This window comes from Cebus imitator, unplaced genomic scaffold (assembly GCF_001604975.1).
Source record: "Cebus imitator isolate Cc_AM_T3 unplaced genomic scaffold, Cebus_imitator-1.0 Scaffold36, whole genome shotgun sequence".
Taxonomy (NCBI): domain Eukaryota; kingdom Metazoa; phylum Chordata; class Mammalia; order Primates; family Cebidae; genus Cebus; species Cebus imitator.
The window spans coordinates 1,893,712-1,905,773 of record NW_016107351.1 but is presented as its reverse complement, the minus strand read 5'-3'; the positions used below and the strand labels follow the sequence as shown (position 1 = coordinate 1,905,773).

At 60.9% G+C, this 12,062-nt stretch overlaps 1 protein-coding gene across 6 annotated transcripts in view; it reads left to right on the top strand.

Moving 5' to 3' along the window:
* Positions 1-4,664: 4,664 nt before the first annotated feature.
* The window catches only part of BAHCC1 (BAH domain and coiled-coil containing 1), a 67,419-nt gene continuing 60,021 nt past the window's right edge, over positions 4,665-12,062 (top strand). For 5 of the 6 annotated variants that reach the window (XM_017524884.2, XM_037737192.1, XM_037737193.1 and 2 more), the window contains exons 1-2: positions 4,665-4,846; positions 8,680-9,063. In XM_017524884.2, coding sequence (XP_017380373.1) covers positions 8,886-9,063 — 178 coding nt within the window. In that variant the 5' untranslated portion in view covers positions 4,665-4,846; positions 8,680-8,885. Of the gene's footprint in view, positions 4,847-8,531; positions 9,064-12,062 lie in introns of those variants that run through there. The other variant, XM_037737191.1, reaches the window with a different exon arrangement.

Genomic DNA, 12,062 nt, shown 5'->3' with positions numbered 1-12,062 from the left:
AGATGGGTGGGGTGGGGGTGGGGTCAGGACCTCTCCGGGACGGAGTGGGTTTGTTCCTAACAGCCCCCTCCAGCTATCCTCTGGGAACACTGATTCTGGGGTGGGGATGGGCTTCTACTGCCCTCCGGCTGAGGGAAGTCTCTGTGCTGTGAGCCATCTTACCCCCCACCTGCACCCCGCCTCACCCTCCTGAGCCAGCCCCAGCCTCATGCCTGGCCTCTGGACTTGTCCCCCTGCGCCTCTGGTGGAAAGAATTAAGAGTCAATTTTTGTCGTCAAGAAATTGTTTCTAATTTGCCCTTTGACTAATGGCCCAGGGAACAATGGAGAGACACCCCACACACGATTACTGGGGCCAGCGCTGCTGCTCTCTGGCCGGAGCAGGCATTTATTTGGAGCAGCGGCTAATTCAACATTTCATGTAACTTGCCTGACATCCCCACCCCCTTGTATTAAAAAATGATTATTTACATGATAATTTCAGACAGAGCAGGATCTCAGTGGTTTGGGAGCTGGAAGCCTTACATGTGATGTGGTTCTTGGGGAGCGTGGGGGTGGGAGAGGAGTGCTGGAGGGGGTTTGGGGCTGGGCCTGGTTCTGGAGGGAGAAGGCCGTTCTCTGGAGAGCTTCTGCGTGCGTGACTGCCTCTGCATGCGTGTTTGTCTGTGTGGGAGTGTGGCATGCTGGATGAGGCTCACCTGTGTGCCCATCTGTGCTGTGGATGTGGGTATGTGTACACACACAAGTGATTCACATGTGAGCACGTGAGTGTGCACACACTCAAGACTGTGCACAAGTGTATATGTGTGAATACAGTGTGCATTCAAGTGTGATGTGTGAGCCGCCTGCCAGGTATAGGAGGGCAGCTGGTTATGTGGGGTGGGGGTTTATCTTCTCCCCAGCCCAGAGGGCAAACCTGGAGTGGTATCTGCCAGACCCATGGAAGTGACCCCAGATTCTGCTGGAGAGGGATCAGGTAGGATTCAAGGCCACTCCTGGCACTGTTCCAGGCCCCACTGTGTGTGCACAGGCGCAGCCTCACGGGCAGCCCACTCATCTGTAGAGCTGCAGGAAGTTCGGGGATGTGGGCACTCCAGCATCCACACTGACCTCAGGTTTACTATCTCCTCTCCTCTCCTCCTCTGTCCCCTCCCTGGTCCTCTTCCCAGTGGAAGGCGAGGCTGCAGATCCCCACACCATGTTCCTCTCAAATTAAAAACATTTGTTAGCTCTGGACAGCGGGAAGAGTAAAAAAGGAAACCAGGGAGGTTTCCTCCGAGCAGATCGCCAGCCTGAGCTCCCGGCGGCCCAAGTCTTCCAGGGGAAGTCGGGAGCTTATTTTGGTATTGCGGGAGCTGCCCAGCGGCCAGGCGCCCGTGCTGGGCAGCTGCCAGCCCCTCTCCGCCTCGTCCAGCAGACCCGTCTGCAGCTATTTGCTGTAACAACTGTTTTGAAACAGTATTGAAAAAAAAAAAAAAGCCAGCTAGAATTTGTTTTAAGTGAACACTGAGGGAGGAGGAGGCAGAAGTGGGGAGGAAGGGGGAGGGCGGGGGTTCCGCAATGCCCGGGAAGGCGCACTCAACGCCTGGGGCCTTTGCCCAGCCAGCAGCCTCTCTCCAGGACATGAGCCAAGACAGGAAGGGGCAGCACTTGAGGGATTTGAAGCCACTGCTCATCCTAGGAATCTGGTGAGGCTGAGCGCAGGGTCTAAACCTGCTTCAGGAGGAGAGAGAGGCCCCACACCCTCGAGCTCCCCTCTGCTCTGGCACGTCCCTGGCAGTGGGCATTTCTCGGAGGGTGGTGGATAACTGGGGATGGGGGCTGGGAGAGCAGAGGGCCCATCGTTCAGGACCCTCGCACAATCTGCCCACGGGAGAGGGGAGGCTGGTTTATGGGGCCCTGAGGAGCCTTTCTAGCGGCTCTCCCTCCAGCATGCTCTCAAGGGGACTAAGGCTCCAAGGGACTTGAAGCCTCCCTTTCCCCCGAAGGTCAGGGCGTTTGGAAGTGGAGCCCCTGCCCTGAACCAAGGCAGCCGCGCCGGGAGCTCAGAGCAACTCCCGGGGCACCACGGGTGGTCAAGGTGTTCTCTTTGTTGAATTCAAGGTTTTTCCCATATAAATATTTTCCTGTCTAACAACATTCAAATGACGATTTAAACATTAACTTAAAAAGAAAAGGTTCCTGACCCGGAAACAGGCTCATCAGGGAACTCAGTTCCTTAAGAGAGCAGGAAGCGCGCAGTTGGTGAGGGGCGCCCTGCGTGGACCCCGGCCTGGGGCGTGCCCAGCCACTCGAGCCAGGGAGACTGTGTGGGCCCCATGGTCAGAGCCCCGTGAGCCGCTGCCAGCTCTCCTCTCCTCCCTCCCGGGAGGGCTCCGCGCAGCCCCGGACGCGTGGGTCCCCTGCGGCCTGTCCCTGCGCAGGGTCCGGGAACCTTCCCCTCTCCCTTTCTCAAGCGCTCTTTCTCCGGAGCCGGGGTGGGCGTCCTCGAGGTACGCGGGAAGCGGGCAGCCTCCGCCTGCACCCGCGGGGCCGCCAACGGAGGCGCCCGGTTCCCCGACACACTGGCCGGGGCCGCTGCTCGCTGCTCCAGCCTCCGGTCGCCACGGCGAGAGCCCCGTGGTCGGCACCGCACACGCCCTCCGCCGGCGACCGCGCCCGGGGACCTCATTCGGTCGCGCCCGGCCAAATGAATAGCCGCGCGCTAATCGGATCTCCGCGCGCTCCGGGGATTCTCGCCGCCTGGCTCCCCCGTCCCCGCGCGCGCCAGACGCCGCCTCCGAAGGCGCCGGCCTGGGGTCGGGCCGGGGGCTCCGCCGCGGGGGGCTCCGGCCGCAGGAGCGGGGAGACGCCGGAACCGGGACCTGGGCCCGCGCGGCCGCCGCTCCCGAGCCAGCCCGGGCGGGCCCCACGCCCGCCCCGCGCCCCTGGCCCGGCCCGCGGAGCCCCGGCGCTTACCTGCCAGCCCCGGGCTCTCCGGAGCTCCCCTCCCGGCCGCGCCGCCCGAAGCGGGCGCCGGCGCAGGCCCCGACTCCGGCGGGCGGGAAATCCCGGAGTCCCCGCCCGCAGCCCCCCACCCCTGCTCGGCGCGGCCCGCGGGGGGGAAGGCCGGCCGGGGCCGGCGGCCCGCTTCCCCTTTCTCTCCAGATTCCTTTGATCCGCGGGCTCTCCGCCGCACCTCGGCTCCCGGGCTGCCCGGGTCGGCCCGCGGGGATCCTGGAAACGGTCCCCAGCTTATCTCCTTTCATCAAGCGGCCGTGGGCCGCCTTGAAACCGCGGAGCCAGTAATTGCTTTTTTCAGGAGGCCCAGTGCGGACTGGACAACAGCCAATCAGCGCCTTGTTTACACTCGGTGATTGACAGTCCGCTGGCGGAGTGCCAACCAATCCCAGCGGTCCCGTGGGAGCGGGAGCGGGGGCGGGGAAAGCGAGAGAAAACTGGCTTTGAGTTTAACTCCTTCGTGTCCCTGCCGGATGAGACGGTGGAGAATTTCGAATGCGTGTGAATCTGTCAGTTGGCTTCTAGTTTAAATATCCTTTTTCCCCCCAGAGGGGGAGGCAGAGATTCACATGGAGAAAGAGGAGCAAAAATAAATGTATCCATCGCCACTAAGACATCACCTCGACTCCCTGAGAATAAATAGCATTTGGGTGGGAAACCAAATTCTAACAGAAATATTTGTTTGCAGAATATTTTAGAAGTGGTTTGCATCTGATTACGATAAAAATTGTTCAGTGGCTTGCTTTAGTTGGAGTGAGGATTTAGCAGCTATGCAGACAGTGAGCGGCATTGAGAAATACTCTGCAGGGTTTACCACACCATACCCCCTCCCCCCATTATCAAGCTGAAAATAGTTTTTAAATCTAGGTGCAGATGAAGAAAGGGCAATCCTTGTCTTCGCAATAAATCCCTGATTTTCTATGTTAGTAGTTGCTCTGTTGCAAAGCGAGGCAGAGGGAGGTAAAATTGAGAGCCAGTAATGTAGACGTCTGGAGACTCAGAACTCACTTCGTAGGGTCTGATCCCCAGTTCAGGGGGAGGAGAGGGCCGGGCGGGCTATTCAAAGCTTGCGCTGCCCAAGCAGCGGGCGGGCGTGCATTCGTGAGCTCAGGTCCTGGCAGGCGGTAGCCTAAGATCGGTAGATGGGCCAGGCGACCAGGGAAGGCCTCTGGGCTTGGAGTCTGGCCTACCTGCCACCTGCCAGACAGATCCCAGGAATTAAAAAAAAAAAGCAGCAACTACTTTAAGGGGTGGTGGTGTTTCTTCCCCTGGCCTTCTGTGCGGCGGAAGCCGAACGTCAGACCTGCTGGATTAAACATATATGTGTGTGTCTATGTGTACGCCTCCCCCTCCGCCGGGACAGGCGCACTCGCTCGTTCCTGCTCCCTCTCCCGCCCTGCGCCACCGCATTCCCATTCAGCAGCAGTGATCTGCGCAGAGGAGCTGCGCAGTCGCCGGGCTTGAATTAGGCGCCATCGGGCTTGGTAGTAGCCCCGCTGCTTCCTGATTGGCAGCTCCCTGGCCCGGCGCCAGCCTATTGGGAGGCCTGTTTACGCCGAATGAGTGGCACGAGCTCCCGGCCGTGCAGGGCTGCGCGGCCAATCAGCGCGCGGGCTGCTCCGGGCTGAGTGGCACGAGCTTATTAGTATGCAGGGCCGGTGGCTCGCCGCGCCAGGCTGCAGGTTTGAGAGCCGCTCTGGATGGGCTCGCTAGAGTCGTTGTTGTGGAAGCGGTGCATTTACAGTGCAACAGTCAGCACATTGAAAATACCAATAGGAATACAAAACAAAGTCACATTTACTGATTTAATTGTATTGCTTTCACTTGTATCCAGGAAACAGCCTCCAGTAAGTAACTGAAATTGCTTTCATTTTTTTTTTTGTTTTTGTATTTTTATTATTTTATTTTTTTATTGTGGCTTTGGGGTTTTACAATTTTTTTTTTGGCAAAAGAAATTCAGGGTTGTGATGTTAAGAAATATAGATCTACCCTTTTGACAAAATCCGTTAAAATGTCGAGAAGGCTTTTTTTTTCCTTAAAAAAAGATGGACTATATATGAGCGATTTTTTTCTCTGAAAAATCTTATCGATCGGTTTAAAATTCCCCCCGTACTGCGTCCTTGCTTTGCTCTGAGCGCTCGTTGTTTCGATCGACACCCTGCATTGAAAATAAAGACTCGAGACAGGACAGGGACCGCCAGGCTGCGTCAGGCGCGAGCCGCGCGGGTGGCAGCGGGCGGACAGTCGGCGAAGTCCGGGCGCCGCCAGCGTGCGCCCAGCTCTGGGGGACCCACGAACGAACCCCAACTCTTAGCCTTCCTCTCCTGCTCCCCTCCCTGGAGAAGTCCTGGGTCGGCCCCGCCCGGTCGGTCCGCGGCGCGGGGAACTGGCCGGCTCGCTGTGTCCGCGCCGCTGCCCAGAGGGGCCTTCCGGGCCGAGGCTGGGGGCCGGGGAGGGGAACGGTGAGCGCGAGTTTTTTCGGGTCTTGCTTCCCAGTTCAGGATTTTTCTCTCCCGGAGAAGTGAGGGTGGAGGAAGGGGGCCGAGCGAGGCCGGCGCAGCGGGGCGTTTTCACCGCGCGCGTTCCGGACAGCGCGCGGGGCTCGGGTCACGGCCCATGCGGCGGGGTCCGCGGGCTGGTTCTCCTCGTGCGCGGGGGTCAGGCGCGGCCCCAGTTCTCATTAGTCTCCTGGGGAGCCGGTGCGGCTGTTTCGCAGGGAGCGGGTTCTGCGGCGGCGGCGGCGGTGGAGCCCCTCGCGCCCTGGGGCGCGCCCGGCCTTGGTCCGGCCTGCAGGCCCCACGGCACCCGCACGCCCGGAGACGGCTCCAGAGAAGGCAGGCGGGTCGGAGTTCTGGTCTCCGGCGGGCGGCCGAAGCGAGAGCAGGTTTTTAAATGCAGAAGCAGAAAACAAAGCAAACCTGTAGAAGCCCCAGATCCCCGAGCGCGCCAGCCACTCGTGGCGGCGGGAGAGGGACCGGGGGCTGCGGGTGGCGCCCGGCCTTCCGGGGAAGAAGCCTGGGTTCCGAGGTTCGGTTCCTCCCGAAATGCCCGCGCGGGGCCCTCCGCCCGCCGCCACTTTTCGCTCCGTTTCCTCCCTTAGCCCAACCCGACCTGGCGCCGTCCTCCCGCTCGTCCGCCGCGGCGTCTCCCGGAGCTGGGCTGGGTGGGCCCCGAGCCTCGGCCCTCGGCGGGTGGCGGCGTCGCAGCTGCGGAACTGTGGGGCTCCCGGCCCGGGCCGTGTGGCTGCCCCAGGCTCCTCGGGCCCCGGCAGCCCCGCGCGGGCAGACGCGGAGGCGCGGCGCGGCTTCTCCCCGGGAAGAGAGAACACAAAGAAAAGGCCCCTCCAATCCGGTCGGAGCCGCGGCGGCGCAGGCGGGCGACTGTAATCCACCTCCTGTTTGCTTAAAAAGTCGAGCGGGCTGGTGAGAAAGGAACAATTGGGCCTGCGATCCGCCCGCAGGGGGTGGGAGATTAAAACTGCAGCTTCCTAGCTGAGCCCGCGTCCCGAGAATCGCCGGCAGCTCTCGCTTTCTCAACTTTGAAATTTCTCATTGGAAACACACACACACACACACACACACACACGCACACAACAAAAGCACAGCACACACGACTCCCCGGAGGCCGCCGGGAAGCCTGGCACCCCCAAGCGCGCAGCCCCCGGCCCCTCTCCGGCCCTCGGCGCCTTTGAAGCTGCAGGTTTCTGACCTCCCTCCCTTTCCTTCTTTCTCTTTGTCCTGCCCGGCGCCCTCCGGGGCTCTGGAGGCGCCAGCCGGGGCTGGGGGGCCCCCACGCCCCTAGTCCTACCCAGGCAGCCCCTCCCCTGACCTGGCGCCCGCAGCCCCCTCGTTTGAGCACTCTCCGGGCCCTGGCGGTCGGGCGCAAGCTCTGCAGGCCGGGCTTGGGACTTGAGAGCCGAGTTATTTGTTAGACCGGGGGAGAGAGTTAGCGATCCCCAGAGGGAAGGGAGCCCCAAACGCCTTTGTATGTGGTTGCCAGACAAAGAGAACTCTTTGTGTAGACCCATTTATTTACAATGCAAAAGCTCTCCGAATAAATATTAAAAAAGCTTATCAGCTGAGCAAATATGTATTCACTTAATACATTATGTTTTCGGTTATAGATTAAATCAGACACAAAATAGTCTGCAAATAAGACGTTGTAGAACCCGGAGCATCAAATATAGCAATTTTAAAAGGTATTCACGAGATGGAAAACATCTTAATGGCTTTGTTGTCATGGTGGGGTGGCTACCGAAACACAAGGTTTTCTGCAAAGTTCCTAATTAAGAATACCAAGCCCACCATCTCCCTTTTGTTGAGGTGATAAACATTAAAACAATGCGCATTTAGGAGTTCAGGAATTTGCTAAGTGCGCCGGGGAGCGTCTTCGGAGGGGCTGCGGGCGCACGGTGGTGCACGTAGCTTCTATCGCTGGCCCCAACCCTCCGCGCCCAAGAGTCTGAAATTGTTCCCAATTTCGCCTGAGTGGATGCTCCACGTTGGGTGGGGGTGGAGGCAAATGGAAGTGAGGGTCATTTTCGGTGGCCCTGCCGGAGGTCTGGGCGCAGTCTGCTGGCGGAAGGTTGTGCTGGGCTGGGCCCACCTTCTCCGGCTAGAAGGCCGAGCTGGGCTTCGCAGACCCCGCGTACCCAGGCCACCCCGCCGTGCAGAGACCGGCCTCTGCTCCAGGTCCCCGGCAGGCGCGGAAGGAAGAAATCCCAGGGCCGATTTGGGCCTTTGAGAGAGCAGCATTCTGACTCTGAAAGCGCCCCCCCCCACCCCCAAGCCCCCAATCCGCTGAGGAAGATCCTGGGCGAATTTGATTGGGGGGCGGGGTGATTGTTACAGCCTCAACAGGAAGCTCCCAGCTCCGGGACAGCAGGCCGGGCACTGCGGCGTGGCGGCCCAGGTGATGCCGGTGGCGGTTGCGGGGTGCCCGGGACTCTGGGGAGCCGGCCTGGGGTCCTAGCGCGGTGCTGGGGGCAGGAGCTGGTCCCAGGGGGGTTGGGGGGGGGCGGATAGACGACGGTGGATTCAAAAGAATGGGCCGAATGCATGGGGGGGATGGGAGTGGGGAGAAAAGGCAGGTTATTAAAAAAAAAAACTCTTGAGTTACAATCAATAAAATTACTCGCTTAATTAGCATGGTTGTTCGGCTAAGCGGAATGCAGTAAAAGCTGGACCTTGGCATGAGGTGGGGAGAAGGAGCGAGCGTGGACCCCAGGCCTCTTCGTCGGAGACACCTTTGGGCAGCGGGGGAGGGGAGAGGGTGTGCGCGTGAGTGTGTGTGTGTGTGTGTGTGTGTGTGCGTGATGGCTTCGCAGATTTGGGTTTTTATCACCCAGCAGAGCCAGCAGTCTCTTCGCCGCGGTGCCCTCGCTGCAGGGACCGGCGGGGACGAGAAGGGGAGGCGGCGAGCAGCGCGGCTGGGTTCCCCCGGCCGCCCCGGGCCCAGCGTGGCCGGGACGGTGCGTGCGCGCGCGGGGCCCCGGTTTCTGGGCTGTGCGCGCGTGCGGCAGGGAGAGGCCGAGTGCCCTGGACCCGCCACCCGGCCTGGCCGCCGCTCGCTCGGGCCAGCGGGGGTGGGGGGCGAGGGAGAGCGGGCGAGCGCGCGGGGCGGGGACCCCCGGGCGAGCCGAGTCCCCCCGTCACCGAGTCTCGTCTGCTTTCCTCTGCAGGCCATGGATCCGCAGAGCGGCCGCCGGCTTGGAGCGCGGCCGCCCGCCAAGAAGCCCAGTTCTCCCGCGTGCTGACCAGCCCCGCCGCTGCCGCCGCCAGTGACCCCGGACGCCGCCGCCTCTGCGCCGCCCGCGCGCCCAGCCGCCCCCGGGCCCCGGCCACGCTGCTCCAAGGAAGCAGCGGCGGACCGGGGCCGGGGCCCGGCATGGATGGCCGCGACTTCGTGCCGCCGCCGCATCTGCTGTCCGAACGCGGGAGCCTGGGCCACCGCAGCGCCGCCGCCGCCGCGCGCCTCGCCCCGGCCGGGCCCGCCGCGCAGCCCCCCGCACACTTCCAGCCAGGAAAGTACTTCCCGTCGCCGCTGCCCATGGCTTCGCACACAGGTCAGTGCCCAGCCGGGGCGGGCGCAGGACGGGAGCGGCCGAGAGAGGAGCGGAGGAGCTTTGGTTTCATTTCCCGGCCCCGGCCGCGGTGGCCGCCAGGGCGCCGAGTGGGGCCACGCGTCCTGCCAGCCCCCCGCGCTGCGTCGGCGCGGTGGAGAGCGGCCTTTCCCCGGCCACCCTCCCCCGGGGGTCTCGGAGGGGCAGCCCCGGAGCCGGAGCCGGTGAAATTAAAGCCTTTCCGCGCCTCGCCGCCCTCCCCCGCCCCCTCCTGCGGATCTAAATTCCACGGAAACCCTTTTTCTGCATTCTGTATTCACCTCCTTAAGGCGTTCCGGGGCTGGGACAACGAGGTGTTTTCTGCGGGAACAAAACGGCCGTTGTGGCGGGGGGAGGGGGCCGGGCACGCCGCGGCCTCGCGGATTAGGGTGGTGTGCGCGCCGGGCGGGCGTTAATAGAGACTGCCGGTGTAAGACGAGCAAATCCTGTTTCTATATAAAGCCTGGAAGTGTCAGGGCGAGAATGGGTTTGCAGGGATGCATTTGCCTTAGCTAGCGCCTCTGGTATCCCGCTAAAGCCGGACAAAGCGTGGCCAGAGTGCGGCCCAGCCTTGCAGCCTGTGGCCCCGGGAGGGCGGTGCGGGGCGGTGCGGGCCGGGGCCGGGGCCGGGGCCCGAGGGTGGCGCGGGGCAGTGCTCAGGATTTCGGTGCAGGCGAGAGTGCGGTGCGTTTACTCCAAGAGGAGCGTGTGGGCGCCCGTGCTGGGCCTCACCGGGAGGCTCGTGGCTGCTCCCTCGGACTCCCTCCCGGCTCTGGAGGGTCGGTCCTTGGCGGAGGGGCCCAGACCTCCAGGGCCGTCCTCTTCCCGGTGGCTTTGATAGGAGTGTCGAGGGAGGTCATGGAAGGGGCAGCTACCGTGCCTGAAGCCCCGGAGGTCACCGGGGCGGTTCGCGGTAAGGCGCAGCGCTGCGCTAGGGACCCGCCGGGTCACTCTCGCACATGGGTGGCTGTTGTTTACAGTTTGTTCTAAACACCAGAAATGTTTGCCGCTTTAGAAAAAAAAATTGGCAGTAACAGTTATTATTGGTAGCTTGATAAACTGTGAATACTAATAAAATTATATCTGCTTTAATGGGATTACAATTAGTGTGTGGATTAAAACGGATGGCAAAGACGGGACGAGAAGAGAAAACGTCGGAAGAAGGGAGGGCAGGCAGAAAAACCTACATTTCCTAGGAAAAAAACAAACTCGAAATTGGTTAATTGCTAATGGGCTTCCAGCATTTGCACTGCCAGGAGATTGGAACGAGGAGCCGCCCAGTGGAGGGGTCTCCCCAGCGCCTCTGGGGTCGGCCCCCGCCCCCTTCGCTCCTTGCCCGGCGCTTTGGCAAGGCGGCCCTTTTCTCTCTGTTGCTCTTCCTTCCTTTTTTCCCTTTCTTTTTTCTCCTCTAGATTTATAACTGGAAAGAGAAGGAGAAAAAGCACTTGCCTGCGCGATGGGCGATTTAAAAATATCTCTCCCGCTGTCCCTGTGGTTAGCAGGCTTCTCTTCCTGCCCCTGCTCGGGAACTGCTGCCCACCCGGCTCAGGTGCACGGGCGTGGAGGCTCGGGCGGCCCTGGGCAGGGACAGCTCGCCAGCCTCCCCACCAGTCCCTGTTCTGGCTGCAGGCGGTCACTCTACCTCCACTATGCTGTGGCCTCCAGCCTGGCAAGTCACAGCACGACAGAGACAGAGGCCCCTGACACCAATATTTGCGTGTTGGTGCAGGGCCGGCTAGGGCTGTCCCCTCCTGGGAGGCTCAGTGCTCATCAGGTCAGGTCAGTGCTGCCTCCGTGACCCCATGCCCACACTCACATCCTGGCCAGGCCTGGGCCAGCCAAATTCTCCCCTTTCTGCCTCTTGCTTCCAGGTCCAGGCAGCACCTGGGTAGGTGGGCGCCCAGTCGGGTGGCCTGGCCCTTTGTCTTGCTCATTCTAACTTTAGCCACGTGGTTCTTGGCCTGTAGGCCCGGGAGGGCTGTGAGAAACGGCTCTGGGCTATGGCCTGGCCTGTGTCCTCCCTACTCTCTGTACCCCAGGCGCTCCCAGCCTCCCCAAGCTCAGGGTGCTCTAGAGGGCGCTGGAGGTCCCTCAGGGCCGCTTGGTTCAGGGTCTGAAGGGCCGTGTGTCCCCTGTCCCTGGAGGCCCCATTTCCACCCCCCTGCGGACTGATGAGACCTCTTGCGCTGGGAGATGTTCAGCCCGTTTGTGATGGGAAACTTGGCCACACAGGCATCCAGGTAGAAGCATGTGGAGCTGAAAGAAGGCCTTTTGAAATTGTTAAGAGCCAGAATATTGTATTGGTTTTTAAAATTTAGCTGCTTGTATTTTTTTTTAGAAGGAATTATACCTCAGATCACTTTGCTTTGGTTTGTGTCTATATATGATTTAGTTGAGAGAGAAAAAAGTATAATTAAGTTAAACAACTTTTCCAAATGGCCGGTTTGGCCAACTCGATCCCCGTTTTCCTGGATGGCCTCAGTCTGCAGGCCACAGCTGCAGCTAGCATGCCCCTCCCTCCGCTGACTGCCCCTCGGAAAGGAAAATTGCCCTGATTCTTCCCGCCTGTCTGGGAGTAGGATCCAGCCATCGTGGATGGAGGCTCTGGCCTCCCCGAGGCTGCCTCTTTTTGTTGGGCTCCTCTTCTGTGCCTTTCTGGCCTGGCACTCGGCACCGCAGCTGGACCAAGGGTGTCCTGCTGGCTGCCTGGGCTGCTCTTCCTCCACCCCACCCAGCACTTTCAGAATGTCAGCCCGAGGGGCCCTGATGGGTGGGGACATGGGCTCCAGGGCTTCTTCCATTGTTTTTCTAAAAATGAAAGTGCTGGGCGCTTTAGACTCAGGCTGCAGGGTTTTATGGTAAAGTGCTGTTCCAGTAACCTTGTCACCAAAAGGTGCAATTAAAATGTTTGGAATCTTTATTTTTAGTTCAGTGTGAGATTTTGTCTCTAATACAGATGGTCG